At 33.8% G+C, this 22,669-nt stretch overlaps 5 protein-coding genes across 5 annotated transcripts; 2 read left to right on the forward strand and 3 right to left on the reverse strand.

Moving 5' to 3' along the window:
• Positions 1-2,527: 2,527 nt before the first annotated feature.
• On the forward strand, positions 2,528-3,941 carry LOC107192161 (eukaryotic translation initiation factor 3 subunit K). The gene is made up of 4 exons (XM_015581362.1): positions 2,528-2,614; positions 2,745-2,964; positions 3,407-3,626; positions 3,700-3,941. Exons 1-4 carry the CDS (start codon positions 2,562-2,564, stop codon positions 3,855-3,857), a joined length of 651 nt encoding a protein of 216 aa, XP_015436848.1. The 5' UTR covers positions 2,528-2,561; the 3' UTR covers positions 3,858-3,941.
• Positions 3,942-4,744: 803 nt separating this feature from the next.
• Positions 4,745-6,653, reverse strand: LOC107192165 (palmitoyltransferase ZDHHC3). Its single transcript, XM_015581367.1, has 4 exons — positions 6,541-6,653; positions 5,825-6,106; positions 5,240-5,398; positions 4,745-5,018 (listed from the first exon to the last, which is right to left on the reverse strand). Exons 1-4 carry the CDS (start codon positions 6,651-6,653, stop codon positions 4,745-4,747), a joined length of 828 nt encoding a protein of 275 aa, XP_015436853.1.
• Positions 6,654-7,231: 578 nt separating this feature from the next.
• Positions 7,232-10,539, reverse strand: LOC107192159 (protein Mo25). Its single transcript, XM_015581360.1, has 8 exons — positions 10,496-10,539; positions 8,990-9,111; positions 8,768-8,936; positions 8,468-8,585; positions 8,220-8,388; positions 7,976-8,140; positions 7,776-7,880; positions 7,232-7,588 (listed from the first exon to the last, which is right to left on the reverse strand). Exons 1-8 carry the CDS (start codon positions 10,536-10,538, stop codon positions 7,406-7,408), a joined length of 1,074 nt encoding a protein of 357 aa, XP_015436846.1. The 5' UTR covers position 10,539; the 3' UTR covers positions 7,232-7,405.
• Positions 10,540-12,735: 2,196 nt separating this feature from the next.
• On the forward strand, positions 12,736-16,732 carry LOC107192154 (transcription factor Dp-1). The gene is made up of 11 exons (XM_015581354.1): positions 12,736-12,830; positions 13,599-13,717; positions 13,797-13,863; positions 14,060-14,157; positions 14,334-14,503; positions 14,587-14,749; positions 14,827-15,188; positions 15,275-15,357; positions 15,487-15,570; positions 15,646-15,912; positions 16,142-16,732. Exons 1-10 carry the CDS (start codon positions 12,782-12,784, stop codon positions 15,876-15,878), a joined length of 1,428 nt encoding a protein of 475 aa, XP_015436840.1. The 5' UTR covers positions 12,736-12,781; the 3' UTR covers positions 15,879-15,912; positions 16,142-16,732.
• A 271-nt stretch (positions 16,733-17,003) lies between these two features.
• LOC107192155 (myeloma-overexpressed gene 2 protein homolog) lies at positions 17,004-17,639 on the reverse strand. The gene is made up of 3 exons (XM_015581356.1): positions 17,477-17,639; positions 17,239-17,308; positions 17,004-17,171 (listed from the first exon to the last, which is right to left on the reverse strand). Exons 1-3 carry the CDS (start codon positions 17,543-17,545, stop codon positions 17,134-17,136), a joined length of 177 nt encoding a protein of 58 aa, XP_015436842.1. The 5' UTR covers positions 17,546-17,639; the 3' UTR covers positions 17,004-17,133.
• Between the last annotated feature and the right edge of the window lie 5,030 nt (positions 17,640-22,669).

A 22,669-nucleotide genomic window follows, 5' to 3' on the forward strand; every position in this document is an offset into this window, starting at 1 on the left:
GATTGTCCAAAACGTAGTGGATCGTTTATACGAAAATCGTCTGAATGAAATTTCTGTAATCGTAGGATATTACAGTAACATTCCATTGAGAACGCAAGACCGTCCATTTGACCGAATATATGTGTACTAAAAATTTAAAAATACGAGTAATAGTTGTAGTTGGCCAAATATAAAAAATATCTGTTACCTCAAGTAAATTTTCATGAACTTGACTTTGGTAATGTCTTTGAAAACATGGGTCACAATAGACCTAAGCACAGTCGTCCTAGGGGTTAACACGTATCAGCCAACTAACCACTTGGTCCAACATTCCTGCCTCTGCTAAAAACGTCGTTGGAGGTCCTTTGGAAAAAATTGTCAATGCAACGTCAACGAACTCAAGTATAATTCAATGTTATTCGTTATATTTAATTCAAAAGTTTTCTTAATTTCGTCCACAAAAGCCACCATCAACCATTTTGATTGATGAAAATTACCTTGAAGTCACGTGACTCGATATTCGACGGTATTTTACAATTACGACAAACCTTTTTTGGCGCCGACTGAACGCGCCGTAATACGATTCATAATTCCGACACGCGATCGTCTGCATTAGCGGAATCAATCGTTCGGTAGTGTACCAAATTTCGCTACTTTCCGACGAAATGGAAGAGCGCGTTAAAGTAGGTGAGCAAGACTAGGAAGCTAGTATATCCGGAGGGTTCACGTGACACCGATCTATCGCTACATCCGTTCTGGGTACACTCTGCAATATAGATCATCAGGATGATCGACATTAACTCACACAAATTCCGAAGCATCTACTACGGATAGAAACCCAGTCGCTGGTCGATCTAATGATACAGACCGACATTCCGAAAGTAAACCCGTGCACCTTCACGGAATGTTTGTCTTCTGATTGAATTTTCATCGAACCGGAAGTAGTACCTGGAGCCCTCTATCTGCCGGTAAACGTGCAAAATTTCATCAGAAATCTCGAGTGCGTGAGAACGATCGAGAGTACGGCCATGATTCTTTCGTTAATGTTTTCGTAAAACAGGAAACCTTCGGTGGGACTAATTCCTATATCTTGTGGTCGTGCGCGCGCGCGTATGGTTTGATTGCTCGTTAACGGGCAGCACGGCAGAGGGGAGCATCCCCAATGACCAGAGGATGTGCGGGAAGTGGCGCGGGAACCACGTTAAGAATCGCTTTGCGGGTCAAATTCTTTTTTACGAGACGAACCACTCTCGACTTCATGGCACATCTTAACCTTAGAAGAGGGTGTGCCGCGTTGTGCCTGCTGGTTAGAAAGCATTAAAAATATGTTATTTCGACAGTCTAAAGTAGTTAAAAAATGGTTTTTATGGTCACCTGTGTCTGTCTGTAAGAGTAATGTTTCAAAAAAATATTTTTGGTTTTTGTAAAACCGTTGGCAGTAAAAGTAACAGTACTTATATATTGACAAAATAATAATCGAAAATGACTATCGAATGGCTTAAGGGCGTCTTGGACCTAAAGTAGCCGTAAAATGGGCGTCTTCAAGGCGTAATGTGCTATATGAGAAGTAGAAGACGATGGTTGCTAATATTTGGAACACTGAAGCGCAAATAGTCTAGTTTACAGTAAACAATTTTATAAAGAAAATTCGATATGTCCGTGGCAAAAGTTGCGGGGCGAATTCACTACTCTGAAAATGCTTTTTTTTTTAAAGGACTTTTTTAAGATAGATATATGAAGAATTTAGGTACACGTAACGACCTTCTGCTTAGTCCTCGACACGATGACTGCAGATTCGGCTTATCTTGTGTTAATCCACAATACTTTGGATAATTTTCTGGATCGTTGGATTAACAAAAAAAACTTGTAGATATTACTCATTTAACCCTTTGCAGTTCAATTTGAGTTCGACTCGACATCATGCAGTTACATTTCAGCGTCCACGTAGCAATCTTATAAAAATTTGTGACCACTGCAGGCTACTCCAAAAAAATGTTTACGAATATTAATCAATTATTACAACCTTGGCATATTCTATCTCCGAGATTGACATCCGATCGGTATTCATATTTGTATTCTCTATGTCAGAAGAGAACATACAACCATTGTTCACTATGAATGACGGAAAAATCATATTGCTGCTGCTCATTCATACTTTTTAATATGCTATTCATCTGTTAGCACAATACTATCTAGAAGCTACGATTCTGCAATCGTGTAAACGTTTATATTAAAACACAACATATTATAATATTTAATAATTCAAATTATTTAAACTGTAATTTGCAACTGCCAATTTAAAAATTAGCAAGTACATTTACAAACTGAAGTTGTCTACATTAATATGCCGACACCACAGACAAAATATAACGATAGACCTATCATCCAATGTATTTTCTTTTCTGACCAAAAAAATTTGCATAAGTTGGTACGAGCATGTATTTAATTTGGCAGCCCTGTACAAATCTGTCACCGCGTGAGCTAGTGTTGCATTTTCTAACCTTGTAAATTTAGATCAATTGAAACAGCACTCTGCTTTTATTTAATTGTTACAGAAAGTCTCAAAAGTTTACTGCAGCAAAATGGCTGAAGCAATGCGCCAGACTGTCGCTGGAATGTTGAAAGGCATTGAAAGGTACTGACTCAAGAGACTTGTCCAACTCTTAAACAAACTCACCTGCTTTTTGCAACATATTTTTTATGTAATTCCACTCCAACTTCTAATTTTTCTTATATTCTAATGAAATGAAACAAATACATTCCAGATATAATCCAGATCATTTAGCAACTCTTGAAAAGTATGTTGAAATACAATCTAGAGAAAATGCATACGACTTGGAAGCTAATTTAGCAGTTCTAAAGCTTTACCAATTGAATCCACATAAATTTAACATGGACATCACTTGTCAGATATTATTAAAAGCTCTGACAAATCTTCCACACACTGACTTCGTTCTCTGCAAGTGTCTACTCAGTGAAAAAATTGTAAGTCGTTTATTTATAAATACGTTGGATTCTGGTTATTTGGGACATATCAGGACTAATGTTCTTTGGCCTGATTAAATGGCTGTCCCAATTATGCAAAGTATCACATAGGTATGTACAATATATTTGATTAAGTTTTGTTCTTTGAGCATTATCCCAAATAAATGGCTACCTTATTAACCAATGGCTCAAGTAAGCAGAATTCATTGTATATTTCTTATATTTTCATATATAGCTGTCATTTTTATTAGTGCAACAAAAATTGTACAAATACAGCTACTATAAATGAGGTCGTTTCAAAATACATACATATTAGGAATATACATTCCACTTTAGCAACTGATTAGTACCTAATGCAAATCAGTTCATTTTTTATAATTATTTAACATATAAAAAGTATATGTTTCTTGTACATTTTAATAGGTTAAATTATGTTTTACAGATGCAAGAAAGCCCCATTAATCAAATTATGTATTTAGGAGATATTCTAGAACAATGTGACTTCCAGCATTTTTGGGACAGAGTCCCTTCTATGTCTGATCTTTGCGACAGAATTGTAGGATTCCAAGATTCAATAAGAAAATTTGTTTGTCATGTAGTAGGAATCACTTTCCAGACAATAGAAAAAAGTCTTCTAGCACAACTACTTGGTGGTGTTGACGGTAATATATATTTTCACCGAAAATATAAATTTCTTAAATCAGTAACTTATACCGATTACAAATTTAATTTTAGATTCTACCTTGAAACACTGGGTAAAAAAGTATGGTTGGAAGGAAGAGAGTAAAACGATTATCTTTATCGCCAATCAGGATGAAAACATAAAGACAAAGAATATTACAGAGAAAATAGATTTTGAAAATGTCGCTGGCTTAATGGCTGCTTGCCTTTAAAAGCTATCTCTTAAAATAAACGTCTTTTGTACCAAAGATAGGACAAGTTTCTCTTGATTTTATCGTTGTATGTCGATGTCACTCATCCCCCATTTCCTTTCTATAACACTGGAATGCATACTGCTGTATAATTCCATGACACATACAAATATCATAAAAAAATATGCATATTATTGAAAATAATTTTACACAATATATATGCAAATGAGTCTTATCAGTATTCGTACAACATAGTATAGCTAAAATTAAATATTATGCATACTTCAGCGACGCGTTACACACTTCAAACTTATATTCAAGATAAAACTTTGTTAACTGTATATTAAGAAATTTTTCTACATACGTAATAGCACAGACTTCATTAAAATATTATCACTAATTATTAATACTTGATTCAATTGTATGAGTACTGAACTTGCAAACATACATATTTAGATTTATTTAATCTTCTGGAATGCTTTGTAAATTAATACTTCACTACACAGTAGTTTAATGATTTACCTGGCATTGCTATAATTAATATTATGTGCTAAAACCGAGGCAAAATAACTTTGAAAGTTTATACTAATGTGCAAAATTCATACGAACTTTTACTTCACAAAGTGACATTTTTTGTATTCCTTATTTTTTATTCTTTACTTTGATTATTCTATGTTCTACTATTTTGAAAAAAAATGTAATATTCGAAAAGATTAAAATTTAATAAACTCATCAGTTCTAAACAATAAAATATAATCTTCTATTATGTATATGTATATATCTCAATGTCTTATAAATAGCACCTTGTATACATTAAATGATAGTTCTGGACAAATATAAAAAAGTATTCATGGCATTAAAAGCCAAGAAAAAGGAAGTTAACGCAGAAAAATTAATTACATATATACTCAAACTTCATGATCGATCAGGTACGCATCTTTTCGGAAAGTATATTTTGGTGGGTTTTGGCAAGGAAGCATCCACAAGATTGGATGACTCTTCCCACAAACCTGAGAAAGTAACACGAACGTACGTGAACTGTTTCTCTTATAATGATGATTACTTTGCACATGTTCCATTGGGTTCTCTTCACTGAGAATACCCAGAAATTGTTCTACCAGTACTGCGATGACAAACATACCAAACAATGCTGATTCCAACACCAATACAACACAGTGAAAGCTGCAGAAAAAACTTATTGGTTAATATCAGTTTTTTTTTGTTAGTACTATATTTTTGTATTCATATTAAATCAACTAGTTTTTAAATTTCTATAGAATGCTTCATAAAAATTAATAATTATTCTCAAAAAGAACTTTTACAACTATTCTGTTAGAGGTAGCAAATATTTTTGGAAGAGTGTTTGAAATAATTTTTTAGTAATGCTTATATAAAACACATACGTGCGAGTTTGTTTGACAGCTTTATCGTTACTGCAAAGAGAACAATCTAAAACCCATGATGTTATTACCAAGCCTAGAGCATAGACGGCCAACATTCCCACATAGACCAGAAATTGGATAAAGTACTTTTGATTACTTTCTCCCACACAGTTGTTTATCCTTTGTGCAGCATTATGAACAACCCAATATTAAGTGTATTGAATACTATATATACTTAACATACGTATATAGAGTAAATCACAAGAAACAGATCATTTACACATGTAAGAGAAAAATGCATAAAACAAGAGTTATACTAATTACAATTCCTTTTTGACAATGACGTTATGTCCTTTAGATTTCTCTCAAAACTATGCAACTGTGATCTTATGCATTTTTCATATTATGAAATTCATCAAAGATATTTGAGTGTCCTGTTTATCATGACTCTCAATGTATATTAAAAATAAACAAATTATTACTAATTCCTAAAATTTATTAAAATCAAAGAAATATCAAAAATTAAAAAATAGATATTAAAATAAATATTAATAAGTACAAATAAAAAATTATTTATAAAGTAGCATTATAAAATCTATGGCATACCAGGGACAATGGTGATCCATTCTTCTAACACATCTTTTACAAATTCTACAATGATGAGCTTTTGGAGGTCTGTAAGTTTCGCACCTTGTGCATACAGTCCAATTGTCTCTTTCGTCACATTCAATCTTTGTCTCTGGATTATCTGTATGAATGTCAGAAAAGTCCATACGACTTTGCGGTAGTGGCACAACACCAGGATCACTGCAGACTGCCTTCAAATGTGACATTATCAATAATAATACAACAGTGTTGAAAGCCACTACATGAAAAGGACCCCACAAACTGTACACAACATATAAAAACAAATGTTAATTACAAACCATCACACACTATTAATGATACTTCTTTTAATCTACCTCTAATTATTATAAAAATGTAAAAATAAAATAAATAATACAAAGTGTCTAATAAATTACCCGCAAATCAAAGGTAGCAAATGAATCTTCAAATTGAATTTCTCAAGAATAAAAATTTATATAAAACAAGTTTAGTGTATACTTTAGCTGTATTTTTCAGGTAGAAACATCTTTTCAGTTGTATCACGAATTATTCGACACCCTGTACTTCTTTGACAGCTTCATTCGATTAAATAAAAAATATTAAAATGTATGTATTCATATGATTATAATACATTTCTATACAATTAATATACCGTAAAAAATAAAATATACTTCTGATAGATATAATTATAAACAACAAAATTGATGTATGCACACCTGTCTTGTAAACTATACAGGATAACCCAACGTACAACGGCATAATCGGCATAAAAGACAGCAGCATACGTGACTATGATGTACACAATGCCGCAGGGATTTTTTATGAACATTTTTATTTATTCCATATTCCTCGTTAACGAATATACCATCTGTCACATACCAGAACCACACAGTGCCACAGAGTAACAATACCCTGTCCCAACACTGATCGCTATTGACTAGCCTAAACTGACCACCATCATACTGCTGCAATGAAAAACCATGTGATACCCCCTACTATTCAAATGAACTGCTTTTTCTTAGAATTGAATTTTCGTATTCGTCCATTAAATTCATACTTTTGAGTAATTAAATATCGATTTATATTAAGATATTGACTTCATTCAATTCTGTACCACAAACTAAACTGTAATTGCCAGACACTACACTCGTATCAGTCAATACTGATCATCAGAAAAAATCAACGTGTATCTTATAAACTCGTGCTTTCTTTATGTCATTCAATTTAATAGTAGACATTCACTCAGATGGAATTATATACGTGGTATATATGTGGCATAGAATCACGTTCATGTAATATACAGTAATACGTAATTAAACGAAAAACTTTATTTACAGAACTACTCGCAAATAAAAGTAATAGCAATAATAATTAATTAATAATAATAATAATTGACTTATTGCGACCAACGATAATTATAACAAGTGAAAGAAAGGGAGAGTAAGAGACAGAAAGAGAGGAAAAAAATAATGGTAGTTGGCTACATCAGTGACTGTGATGGTGTAACAGTGGCAACAGCAGCTGAATAGACTTCAATAGTAGTAGTTAACGGTAGCTGTAGCAATAACTTGTATTTTGGACTTAATTCTCATGTACAGATTGAAGTTCTTGAATCTGTTTAATTAGGTACGCCTTCTCGTCGTTAAATTGCTCGTCCTCGGAACGATCAGTGTGAAAACGCGTCAGGAATTCGATTAGCTTCTCCTGGTTGCGCAGTAGAATGTCTAGAATTGGTTTCGGCTTGTTTGGATTCGCCACGAACACCTATGTAATCAGGAGTTTCACATATTAAAATATAAATCTAAAGTGTTTTGTATTTTAAAAAATTCTGTTCATTATTTCCGATAATTAAAATGAATATGAAGAACCTAGAATAATACATATCGTTCTGCAAATTATGTAGAAGCCAATCATAAAGAAATGCGAACATTTTATAAATACATGAATATACCTTAAAAACATGAAACGCTTCAAATTGTATATTACGTGATTTCTCTTTGAGCATATTCATCATTAACTTCAAATTATCAGGATTCGAAATATATCGTGTCATTACCTGAAATTTTGAAACGTTCGAATTAAATTAATTCTCTTCTAAAATACATATGCCTATGTATATTTTGTAAATGAATTAATTAAACTTATACATACAGTAAAATTGTGTCTATCGAGTAAAAGTTCCCCTAGCAGTTTCAAACTCTGTCGTCGCGTTACATAGTTTTCCGAATTCAATAACCTTTGATAATGAGAGAAAACTTTATCGTAATTTATTTCTAAAAATTCAGCGCTCAGTATTTTATGCCTGGTAAGTAATTCCTAAAAACCAACGTACCGGATGCACCAACAGTATTGCTTTACTTTAAGTACGATATATCATGCGCTTATCATCGCTTACTTTGAATGTAGAAAATGCGTCGGAAGCAATGTCGAAGGTCGACACTTCGACGTATCTGAAAAAATTGTAAAAGTCGTCCGAATAGATCATTATTTTAGCCAAGGCCTCGTATCTCGCACACTCTCTCAACATAGTGCCACAATTTAAGGCGATATCTTGGTGTTCATATCTAAAATTAATTCAGTAATTTTAGTAACAATTTCATTTCAAAAGTAAAAATAACATCTTTCCTCTATTTTCGCATTTACCCAGACATAAGAGTAAATAATATTTCTGGTTTAGTGCATATGTATTCCACTGTCGGAGATCTGGTTCCAATTTGCCTTCGTAGTATGTTGTTAAACACTTGAGCCACATCTTTAAAAATAATAATGAACACATTAGAAAGAATATTTCATAACATTTAGTTGTCCACAGATAAAATATAAAGGTATTTAAATAGTTACTATTTTTATGTACCGAACTAATGAAACCTCTGCATTTAGACAATAACTTATTCTTATTATGGATGGTGATCATGTCTAAAGTATATAAATACCCCCAACATACCTCAAAATCTATGCGACTAAGATTCTGCACAAGTAGAAGCAACAAATTACTATTGTATAATTCCTGTGCCAACTGGGCAACAACAATATCTGCTTGGGGCTCAGTTTCAGCTGTACCATAAAGCATATTTTTTATGTGTACCAAATTTTTACTGACATCCTCTTGAGCCTAAAAATGAATGTACTGCGTCATAGAAACAAAAAATCGTCATCACAACATACCTTTTCTACCTTCTTATCACCACGCTCCAATGCATTTACTGCCTCCTTTAGAGCTTTTACCACCTCCGCCGGACTCTTTTGAGACTTTCCGAACAGAGGCATGTTTTTCACAATGTACAGACCTTGTGGAGCATGTGGAGATAACAAAGAACATGTTAGATATCTTAGTTCGATATACAGTATTTTCTCCATAAATGTTTGGTCAAGTTTACTCCATAAGAGTTTCTGCATCGTCCCCACTACTGGGGGGAGGGGGGGTCTCCCTTGGAACCAGTCAAGCAAGCAATGTAACATGTCAACGGCTTCCCTTTCACGAGCCGACAACTGAAAGTTTAGAAGTCAAAAAAAGCCCGCATATCGGTGCGATAAGACGAACACAGCGATGCAATTTCTTTTATTTTTCGTTCTTTGATAATGAAAATTTTATCAACGTATTGATGTAATTTTTCTGATTAAAATGAGACCAAACACGACATAATTTGGATCACTTTTAATTTATAAGAAGCGATAATGAAAGAATATGAGGTTCTGACATATTAGAAATGATCTAAATTATATCATGTTTGGCCTTATTTTAATCAGAAAAATCTCACCAATATATTAATCAAATTTTTATTAATAAAGAACCAAGAATGAAGAAGTTTCATTGTTGCATTGGTATTGCCTTACGAATATGTGGACATTTAAATTTTTGCTGGCGGCATTAATGCTTGAACCCTCTTTCTTTTCCAATTACTGCCTTTTGTTGAAACTGCTGCTGCCAGCAAAATACACTGGCAAGCTGCTCTGGACTGGTCCCAAAATTTATGATACGAGATATTCATTGACTGGTTCCATAAGGGTTCCATAGTGGACCCAAAGTTGGGACAATAATGGAGAAAATACTGCATATGTTGTGTGCAAATCACATTGGACAGAGATATTAGACAGAACCTTTTATCATATGACAACATGAAATTTTCTTTCATTATATAATACTATACTCAAGTTTACGTGTTTTGGCCAATCAGGGTCATATGTGCATTAATAATTGAAAGAACATTGACTGCTGTCTCAACTAACTCATGCTTTAATAGAAAAGTTAATTTTTTTATAATTTCCAGTTCAATTTAGTTCAGAGAAAAACAAATTTGCTATATTACCTGCAGTCTAGTCATATTGAATTACAGGGTATATAAACATAATTATGAGGTAAAGGGATTGCTCCTCAACTTTCAAACAGCTTTGGTATTAAAATAGCTGATTGTTGATTGCTTATACCTACTTAGTAATTATGTAGCTTAAAGTCTTCCTTATATACATATATAACTTGAATATAAATTATCTTTTGTCATGCAAATCCTAAATTTTACAAGATAAATAAATTTATTTCTATTAATGATACAAATATAAGCAAATACATAAAATGAAGTTATTAAAGTAAAACTTGGATTATGAAATTATGTGATTCAATCTTATCACTGTAAGTGTTCCAAATTCTGATTTAATAAACGTCATATATAGAACCTCTCACATTCCAGAAACACAATAGCCTTATTTTCATCTGCATCCTTCTGAGTGACTCTGTCTAAAAAAGCATGCTGTATACAAATGCATTTCTCACACCCTATCAAGTATGTGATCAACAATGCTAAACAGATCCCTTCAGGTTATATCTGTACATGTAAATGTCAAATTCGTTGCAGCCTACGATCTACCAACGTCAAGCGATATTTTATACATATTAATTTATGGTTCCTGTCCTCTAGAAAGGTCGCATTAACTTTAACCTAAAAATTTCAATAATTGTATAGTTGCAGTCGACAAGTTGTAAAAAGATCCAAAAAAAAATGATGAAAACGAATGAATCAAGTAATACTGCGAGAAATACGCCGAATTGAATAGTTGCAACAAAAATGGAGGTCGTGTATCGAGTCGATCAACGATACAATGACGACAGAGAGATTCGGGTGAACGAAAAAAAAAATGAAATTAGCAAGACAAGAGATTCGTACGTTTTTGCGAGAACGACGGGCAATAGTAAACGATAATCGAACAATTTGAAGATATTAGAGGACGTCAGGTTGCAACTTGCGAGACTGCGAGTACGTCCAAGAAGGTAGCAAACGTTTAACCTGTGCGTTTCAATCACCTTGCGAGCCTTAAAATAATCTTACCATTCAGCCAGACCCTGAACGAACCCTCAACCTCGGTTCGAAGTATCCTATGCGATTCTTTTAAAAACACATATAAGGCAGCTACTTTTCAATTCGCTGTACCGTGTTAAAAGCACAAATTATACAATTATGACAGCCCCGTTAACAACAGGGATCCCAATTCTACACGATGCTATACAACGTTTTTTTTCAAGAACGCCACGAATAAATTATTTATCTTTGAAAACTTTTGACTAATTGCACCGATTCTGTGACGTCTCTTATCAAAATTCTTTTACGACTAACGCCGACTTTGCGAAGACATTATTGGTCTTGACTATCTAGAAACTTTCCTCTCAGCCAATCGGGAAACTTGGAAAATAAAATTGCCATTCAATTCGCTCCGTTATAATCTAAGACTCATTATTTAAAATAACTAATTTCTATTCGATGTCTTTTCACGCAGAGACAATTTCTTCTTCCTCGCAATGCAAATGGATACAGTACTTAAACTGGAGTTGCCTTAAAAAGTTGCTTTTGCCATTATTTTGCACTATGTCTATCTATGTCACTGTTTTGAATGCCTAAAAACATCAAAAATATCCTTAGGGCTACTTCTATATCCAATACAACACGAATTAAATAAAGGCGCGTCAATTTGAATGTTCTACTGTTTTTTGTAATTCAAATTATGGAAAGTTTATATTAAATTCATTAAATATACAATAATTAATCCTCGCCAGGCTGAAGTAAAATCATCTCAATGGTGATGTTCATCATTTGTGTTTTATAGAAATAAATAGTTTATATGTATGATTTAGTAAGATCATGTAACAATTTCGTTTCATATAGAGATATAAAAACTTTCAAAACACCCTATACATATTATCCCTAGATGGACTTATTTATGATTAGATTTATAGCAAAAATAAGTAATTAGTTTTAAAAATAACTGCTTTCCTTAAATACGAATTTTATAATTATTAACAATAAATAATTTTCTTGTAGAAAAACATATGTAAAATTAGAGTCGAGAAGAAATACAAATGAAATTCACCCTCTATGCGATGTTACATTTATGGACTCAAATGCCAATTCCGATGTACCGAACATTTTACTGCATTTTCTATTTGCTGTTTCTTTAAAAGGCGTCGGCTATTGGACAGAAAGCGGCAAATAAGCATACTCAATCCTCAAGAAACAGTCCTGGGAATATTATCCTGCATTTTGCAGGTCTAGAGACAGGTTTTTCTTGCAAAGATTACTGTGTCCATAAACGTGGAACAGGAGTGGCCACGTGACTGGTAGAGCGACCAATCAGCTGTTTAACTTTGTCGTGCCGCCAAGCTCGTCTCTATTCCGTACTGTGCACGCGGAAGCCAGAAATTCGTGCGTTAGTTTCGCGAACAGACGAACGTTTTATTAAAATGCTTGATTTGGTACAATAAAGAAACGGCTGATTTTTATAATTGTACGTTCAGTCGGACGTTTCTATCGCTCTATATCCGTGAATTCTGATCTCAAATGGTTCTATATCATAGTCGCCATTTTGGTGATAGACCGAGCCAAGATTAGCGAGTGTACCTATGATCTTTTTATTTTCACTCGGCATTATCGTGATCGTCGGTGACGCCGGGACAGAATTCTAACCTCGAGGATGACGCAACAAAACAAAACGATGAACTTTCTCATACATGACGCGAACGGTGAGTATGCCGAGTGCGCGCCAATTATCAGCATGCCTCGCTTCGATGATAATGCCTCAATCCCCTTTCAATTCTGTTAGGACTGCTTATTCTTGCTACCGTCACCCTGCTTGTGGATCCGTGCACATATTTTTATTATATTCTCGTCAATTCTTGTCAGTCGCAAGCCTGTGCTCACTTTTTTCCTCTATTGTATTCATGTTAGTCATATGCCGCGTTTCCTTGTAATATTTCTAAATTGTATTCAATAACGTATGTTTTTACTTTCAATCTTGCCTTTAGACTATCCCTTTTACCATATTCCTTCATCCTTCAACTTCGTATTGTTCGAAAAACGTGTATATTTACTCCATTTGATTTTTCAGCCAAAGGGGTCACCTTTGCCTTCCAAACTTTCAATCAAATACACAGATTCTATCCACCTTTATTATTTATGTAGTTTAAACTGTGATAAATTACAAAGCTAGTTTGTTTAATGCATTAACATTACATATTTACTTTCTGCAGTATTATATAAATACTTATGTCTATCATAGCTTTGCCTTTCTTGAAGAAAGAATAATGTAACTCCTTGGATTTTGTATCTTATAAAGTCTCCATCAATCATCTTTTAATGGATTTTCATTGTTTATTATAGTTTCTTTTTCCCATTTAAAATAAATGATATATTTAAAAGATGTACCCAATTTTCTTTTTCTTTTCTGTTTGAACAATATATTTGTTTTTGCATTTTTTCTAACTATGAAAGAAAAATTATGAATGTTACAGGTCATCCGCAAGTGATAAAGGTAGTCCAGAGTACAGCCAATAAGGCATTGGGTGGTATTGTTAGTACAACAAATGCAGGTGGCCTTAAGGTCTTTAAGACTCCGAGCCAAGAATCTCAGGTACAATATTTAGGTACTTTCAGGAGTTTGTCCCTATTATTTTTTCAAAATAAATTTAATTGTGTTTCATCTATTTTAGGTTTTGTCATCGAACGCACAAGTTCTTAGAACTATTAGTCTTCAGAGTCCTTCAAATCCTGGCCAAAGTGAGTAATTATTTCGAATAAATATTATTATTTTTACCTTAACTTTCTAGTATTGAATGTATCAGTTAATAATACGCAATAATTTATCAAGGTTAATAACATTATATTTCTCCTTATTCCAAAGATATAATTCCCTTAAATAATAACCATATCTTTGAAGGTAAAATGTTATAAAGTAATTGTTATATTTTTCTAGGATTGGTTACAATACCATTACAGAATACAAAATTGGCAACAGCTAAAGCTGGTGAACCAGTGTTGACTAAGACTATACAATTGACATCTGCGCAAATGGTATGTTTTCCTCAAAAACGTTTCATATTAATGGATTTTGTTATGAATACATTATGTATGCAGTAGATCATTTAGTACTGTTGGAAAGTTTACACGATAATATCAATTTTTCGTTAGTTTTATATGAAAATTAATTTTCCATTATATCCGATTACTTTGTTTTTTTATTTGTGCAGAGTGATATAAAACAGGCAATAGTGTCTCAGCAACAACAACAGCAGCAACAACAATCTGGTAATCAACCAATTGTAAAAGATGCAAGTGGAAAAACGTATATCAGCCCAATATTGGATCACAGTGGTTCTAGGAAGAGACAAGATGTTGATGGTGGCGACTTTGTACCAGAGTAATAATGCGTTACTTACAATGTTTTATATTGCATACCACACAATACAAATACCAAAATTAATATTTCCCATATATTTACAGCAAACGAAGAAAAACAGAGAAGGTGGGCAAAGGGTTACGTCATTTTTCGATGAAAGTTTGTGAGAAAGTTAAAAAGAAGGGAACTACGTCGTATAATGAGGTTGCGGATGAGCTCGTCGGGGAATTCACTAATCCTGCTCATATAAACTCCTTAACGGATCAGGTATAACACCTAATCTTTCCCTCTTTCAAACAAGATAAGTCTAAGAATATTTAAAACCCATTATCTTCCTTTTGCAGCAATATGATCAGAAGAACATTAGAAGACGCGTTTACGACGCTTTGAACGTCTTAATGGCAATGAATATCATCTCAAAAGAGAAAAAGGAAATCAGATGGCTAGGTCTACCAACTAATTCACTTCAGGAATGTCTGGCGCTTGAAAAAGATAAAAAGAAGAAAATCGAAAGGATCAAGGCGAAAACACAACAATTACATCAATTGATTCTCTCTCACATCTCTTTCAAAAACTTGGTGGAACGTAATCGTGCCAATGAAAGTCTGCGTGGCCCACCGAAACCAAATTCTGCCATACAGCTGCCATTCCTGATTGTGAATACTAGCAAAAAGACTGTCATAGATTGCAGCATTTCGAATGACAAGTACGGTTTACTAAAAACATTATCTTTTATCACTGTGAGAATTCTGTTTTGTCTAAGTTTATAGTAATGAATCACGTTTGTTGCAGAACCGAGTACCTGTTCAATTTTAACGATAAGTTCGAAATTCATGATGATATCGAGGTTCTAAAACAAATGGGTTTAGCTTTCGGTAAAAGATCTATTTATTTTGGTTATCTAAATTAATTAATATTTAGTGGAATCAATGAAGGAGTATTAAATAAGATTACTTTTATATAAAACGATATAAATCTTATTAATATAAAGTAATTATATTTAGGTCTAGAGAAAGGAGAGTGCACCGAGGAGAATTTGCGAAAGGCTAAGTTGATGGTTCCAAAATCTCTTGAAAAATATGTGGAACGTATGTATCGAGTGTGACTTAACTTCCCACCTTATTATTACAGTTGATATTTTCAATATAGTAATTTACTTTAAGAATTGGCAAGTGGCGATTTGGAGAAATTCATCCCAGTGACCATTCCTGGACCAAGTACTTCAATGGAAGACCTGGATATAAAATTGGAAGGTTCTCGACCTCCTTCATCCTCTCACACTTCACTTTCCGAGGATGTTCTGTCGCCACCCTCGCAGTATTATTCCGAGGAAGAAGATGAGGAGGAGGAAAGCGATCAGGATGACCAAGCCGATAGTGATCTCGAAGTTAACTAGCACTCCGAACGATTTTCTCGGGGCTGGACTCAGGGTTGGTATGCATTTATTTAACATGGTTAAACTCATTTTCGCATGAACCATAATCTACAAGAGATGAATACTGTGTAGTTACGTTAAAAAAGAACTGACGATTGAAGAAGTTGATAGTTCATAAAAAGAATGGTTTTGAAACAGTGGTTCATTGAGGTTTGTCGTTAAGAACCATGAAACAATTACATAACGTTTTATAAAATTAATTATCAAATATTTTCACGTTACAGGATACTCGTCACTGTTAGCAGCAGCGTATTCGACATGGTCGTCATCGATATCGCTCTCATTCTCGTACGTCATCAAGATGCGCACGAGTAACGGTTATCGGAGGTTTCTTGCAAGTGGAACCTCGTTGTCACCGTTGATAAATGTCTGTTAATGTGAAATGAGGATGGTCAAAAGGTGAATTAAATGTCGATTGGGGCCAAGGAGAAAAACAAAAAAAAAATGAATGCAAGCAAGCAGAGAAATCGCGCAGAAACAAAAACCCGAAAAAGCTTCAGAACGTCTCGTCTGAAAATAAAGGGACACTCCGTCAGGATCATAAATATGCAGCGCGATTGAAACCCGGGGTGCTATTTTAATTGTGCATCATCTTAACAGGTTTATATGACTAGCATCTATGTATTGTAAATTATAATCTTTACAATGATATCGATATTAATGTGTACGAGACATTATGACCAGTACTCATTTTCTTATGGCACGTTTATAATTAATATCGCCCGAGCTAACATACCAAGATGAATGGTATTCTGAACGCGGGCACACGTCTGATTCAATTTCGAACTAAAAATAATAAATTGTAATAATGTTAATGCGCTTGTGTATATAAATATTTCTTCCTTTCATCATTCTTTGATAGAGGCTTTCGCTTATTTCAGGCTACAATTATATTCGAAAGTTCTCATTTCTAAATATATAATGTTATTATGTTGACAATAATTTTAGTTCTTTTTTAAAGAGAATGTAAGAATGCAGTAATGAAACATATATTGCATACATGATATGGATTCAGAGTTTATTATTCTCACCTAATCGTTTTAAAGCATAGTGGAAAAATTTATTGTCAAATTATAAAATTGAATATGATGCATATTTTTAATTGTGACAAACTGCAAAAGACAATTTATTATTGCTATACTTGTGATTAGATGTTAAATGTAAATAAATACGACCTATATTATTCATAGCACTATCATTAGGATGAAATATCACCTTATTCAAGGTCATCATCATCATACAAGTCATCAAAGTCTGTAGAACAAAAGAATTATTATTATTATAAATCAACAATAATAATGTTAGGATGCATAATTAATACCATTGAAAAAGTCTGCATGTACTGCTTTGTCGCTAGCCGTAAGATCCACTAACAAACGGCTGCCTCCAACCTAGAAAAATATTTTTTAATTAATCCACTAATTAAAAATCTAATCTTTACTATGAATAATTGAAGTTTAATGCCAAAACTTATACCAATGTATGTTTAGTTGATATCTATTCAACACTAACAACACTATGCGTATATTCTTTATATAACCTAAAACTACTCTTACTACCTCTTCCAATTCAATGAAGGATCCAGCACCCTCAGGAAACATTTCATCTGCAACCAGCGTAGGTTTCATCTTCACTAAAATTTTAGTTCCACAAATACTTTGTAAATGTCTAATGTCATCAACTCTTTGTTTTGACAGAACGGCAATGTATAAACAAGTTCTAATACAGTTTGGTCTATTGGGCTTAAATTTGAAATCTTTTGCTGCCCTCTGGTAGTGAACAAGACCAAGCATTACAATCATTTCAAAAGTACATATTTTTTTAATGTTTGAAATTAAGTTTCTTTACTCCTTTCAAGTTGCATCGAAGTTACCTGAAAATAATATTCTAAAGTAATCTAAAAGAACGAAATCTTTGACATTCGTTGTAAAGTCTTTCAGAATAAATTCTATACTCTATTTTACAGATTTGAGTGTACTATGTTGTAAGCTTTAAAGAAGGTGTATTGAAATAAATGGTTAATAGTATGAAAGAAAAATGAAAGAATGAACTGTTATTAAAAAATAAATAATTCCATGATAACTATTAAAGGGATGAAGAATACAGATAGACAAGATACAATTCAACAATCTCCACGCTCGTTTTTTTTAAAAAACTGTAATTATTATTAATCGTAATAATATGATTATTGACAATGACGCGGCTATGTGCACATTAAAACACCTTAATCCGTATCTTACAAGACCAGCTTTTTCTTTTACATTATATACAGTAGCTAAATATTGTATTATTTCACTTTGCAATATAATAAAACTATTTATATATTTATATATTTATATATGTGTCTCGCGTATGTGTCCGGCTCGTCATATGGGTCCGCATTCGTGGTCACATGCGGACACGTACAACGGCTTTTCTTTTATGGGAAAATTCATCGTTATCGGATTCTTTTCCTATGCTTAGCGTAAGTAAGAAACGATTCGAAATAAAACGATTCCATTTGGCTCTCTCTCACTCTCTACTTTCATACCTCTCTCTCTCTCTTTCTGTACAACACAATAGGCTCCGCTTATCGCCGATGAGATTTTTCTTTTATTTTTTCTCTCTCTCTCTCTCTCTCTCTCCGGCTTCCAGGCGCGCAACGTTATTCCCTCCTCTCAGAATTCAGGATTCTAACTATTCAATATATAATATTAACATCCGTTTCGATCCTAGAACCAGTCTCGACACCGCGAAACGATTAAAATTCACGACTTGATTTCAGCGTTGCCACTTTAATTCTCTTATATACAAATTCATCGTGATGAACGTGTTGCTGTCTCGTTTATTTTTTATCGGCCGAAGACCACGCAACGTGGGCCTCGGACAAGTGTACAGAATTGCTGGGTGATATCGATGATATAAATTATAAAAAAAAAAAAAAAAATATACATATCAAAACATAGAAACAAAATCGACGTTGTTGAGCGAGATAGAATGTACTTCCGGTACACGGATCTCCCCAGTTAGCCGACATAGTTTCGAGGCTTTCCGGGGATTGACTTAAAAACACAAACGATCTACGTAAACGATTTTTCTAATGATGGTCAGAATGTTCGGTTTATATATAATTGACAAAAATTTCAATGATAAAATTATGCACCATAAATAGATTCTTGAGCTAAAAGTAGTGGCAATCTTGAAACGTTGCCCCCGTGAGTTATTTCATTGGTATCATGAGCAAGAAAAGAAACGAATTGTATATAGAAAATTCTATGCATTCGCACCGTATTGCATCGTCACTTCCTGCACAAATTTATTGCGATTCACGACTACGTTTCACCTTGATCCTTTGATTATATCATAAAAAAAGTTTGCCACTCTGGCTCGAAAAATCGATATTAAGTTAGAAAAAAATAAAATTCTAAAATGTTCCTTTATACTGTTTCATCGATCACAATTCCATTATCATCTGCGGAGGTTCCATTAAATGAAATCTCTCGTAAAATAGACAAATATCGAGCAAGAAGATTTAAAACAAAAAAAAAAAGACATATTACAAGGTGTTCATAAACGTTAAAAAAACGTTTCGTTACGTTTTCTTGCACAAATGTTGGCATATCAAAATTCATATAAAAACAAACACAGAACAGTACAATCTCGGTTCGTCCTAGATAAACACGCGTACAATATAAAGTTACGGATATGGTAGTTTTACGATCTGTCACCCTGTCAATAATTTAAAAGACGTAAATAGACAACAACTAAAAAAGAGTATACATTAGGAATTCATCGTACTGTTAGCCCAGGAATCTTTACGTGTCTCGGATACGGTATTTCTAAAGGGACACTCTGTACATAATATATATATATATTTAAAGAACAAAATTAAAAGGTAGATAACTATAAATACACAGAATTATCGCTAACATGAAAAATCTCCGCATTACATTCTTTAAAAAAAAGTCTGATTCTGACTCTGAAATGTTTCATTGGACATAACGGAAATTCCCACGGTGGTAGTAATAAAAAAAAAATTAAAGGAAAACAGAACAATAAGTACGCAACAGCGGACGTAATGAGATGTACTGACTGGATCTAGGGTGAAAGTGCACCGGTCCGCGCAGAGAAATTCCGTACCCCGGATTCCGAGCGAAGAAGTTACGTTTTATTTTCTTCCTTTGATTAATTAATTAATTAATTCCCATCGTCACGAGGTGGCGGAGGCGGAAATTACGTATTCCCGCGCGTAAGGAAGCGAAGTCTCCCCCCCCCCCGTCCCCAGCCCCAAATGAGAACAAAATTTCTTTTTGCTCGAGCACGCAATATGATCCGGAACCGGATGCAGACAACGTTGCGATCATATACAGGGTGTCACATCTGAATTTCTCGTTTCACATATTTTCCCCATTTCCATTAAGATACTTTAAAAAGGGGAGTCCGTTTGTAATGATATGCGGTTTTGCTGGATGTACTTGTATGGTAAATCAGATGATCGATGTAGTGAAAATGTCAAGGACAATTGAAGGTCACTCTATTCTTTTTGATAATAAATCATTTCATTTGTGTACGCGACATCGGTCCGTTGGTAAAAGTGTTTTACAGAATCGTTTGAAATTTGATTACAGAAATTCGTTCATTTCATATGTAACAATTTAACGGTGAAATTCTATATAAAAAAAAAGCTTGTGCTTAAAAATGAAAATACAGTGGATATAAAACGTGTTTGTATACTCAATTCTTTTATAATACATACATTGAAAAAAAAAACGATGAAATATACAATGGAGTAAGTTGTTTCAATACTTATTGCAGCTGAACATTACGTTATAAAAGTTTTGATAGTAATAACAACTTGTATAGTTATTTGTGAAAACTATCTTGCAGAAACTCTTTGTACCCACTGTGTATTCATTACATGAAGTGCCTGTGGAAAGCACACTATATACATTCCCAGAACGAATTTAAAAAAAAAAACTGGGGAAAATATTTCGTAACGACAAAGTTCGGTGGGACAGCTCGTAATGATGTATCCTCTCATATAGCCTTTTTTAAAATAACTATATGTCCATGGGAATGCGATCCCGTTAATTACGCAGCTGTCCTCGAGGGAATCGAATATATTTCGACGCGCTCGACCGCGAGATTACCGATTACGTAATATATATATATATATATATTACGTAATGTGGAAGAAGTCGTGCGATATGTACTCGGTGTAAAATATATTCTTTTTATATATATATATATATAATATATATATTATATATAAAAAAAAAACAGAACGACGTCCTGACGGGTTAAGATAACTATATATAATATCAAATGAACTCGTAAAAACGATGAGAGAATGCGTTACGTTAAACGGTTCTTACGAATTTGCTTTGATCGACGCGCGGTTTACGCTACGCGCGCGTATTATGTATATTTATTGTGTATCTCTACGGGCAACTGCGTAATCATGGACAACTATTGCGGACAGACTATACGGATTCACTAAATTCTGTACTTTCCGTTAAAAAAAGAAAAAAGAAAGAAAGAGGCTGCTGCGCAGCTGGATTGTCCTCGTGACGGGTATTTTGCTTTATCTAATTACAATCGCGTATTCTTGAATGTCTCCGCCCAATGTGCACACCGTTCGTTCGACCGCTTTCTTTCCTCTCATACTATTATTATAATTACTATTATTAATTTCTTCATTTTTTATCTAGTGTAAAATATCGAGCGACAGCCACTCGTTGAGGGGAGGGAACCACTCCAAGTGATATCCAGCGGTTTACTGGGGGGCGGGTTGTTGTTACCGAACGTTTCTGCGCGGCCCAGGATTGCCTGGAAGATCGGACCGCGTGGTAAAACACAGCCATCACGTAAGCTTCGCACTGATTAGAAAATTCTCTCGCGCACACTCACAACACAGTCACACGTACACGCGTCGTCCAATCATTCGTCCCTTTCTCTGTCTCATCGACTTAAACTAAATACAATCGTAGATTACAAGTATGTACAATTAACTAGTTCTTACTGCAAAGGATCCGACGAGGCCGTTTACGAAACACCTCCGAGAATCCCAACTACGTCTTTTTGATCTACTGGTAAGTTCTCTTTTGTGTACATACAAGGACCGACCACTTGATAATAAAATTCGAAATATCGTTATTACTTTTGATGATACAAGAAAATATTTGACCCTTGCCTTTGAGATAGTAAATAACATGAGAAAGAATATCCCCTAAAGTGTTAGAATCGGTACGAGACGAATAAATTATGATTTTGAAAGTCTTCAAGAACGATATGATAAGTGAATTGACAGAACTAGGCTATTTTATTCTTATTTCGGAATGTGTTTAAAAAAAATAGTATAACTTTTGAAAAGACATATAATATTTCATGTATCATTCAGGTTCCTGATACAAAAATGTTCCTTTATGAATACTTTCTGTATTATCACAAATGATGAAGAGATTTTAAATTTTATTTGTTACGTAACCGTCCTCGATATATACAAAAATTTGTAAATGAAAGAAAACGTATATTAAAACATAAAGTTGCTGAATTTCTATTAGATTTTCTGGAGAAAACTTCGTCTACGGCCTCGACCAGTTCTTCATCTGTTCTTTCGCAAAAGGAAAAACGTAGACATTTCGTCGTCGTCGCCGCGAAATGGCACGCCCGTTTCGTCTCTCGAGTATTGTTAAGAATAAAACCGGATTCCTCGAGGAGCATAGGTTCTTCAATAACGTCGGAGAATGTCCTTTGTAGCGAGTCCGAAACGA

The sequence above is a fragment of the Dufourea novaeangliae genome, unplaced genomic scaffold (assembly GCF_001272555.1).
Source record: "Dufourea novaeangliae isolate 0120121106 unplaced genomic scaffold, ASM127255v1 scaffold322, whole genome shotgun sequence".
Taxonomy (NCBI): Eukaryota; Metazoa; Arthropoda; class Insecta; order Hymenoptera; family Halictidae; genus Dufourea; species Dufourea novaeangliae.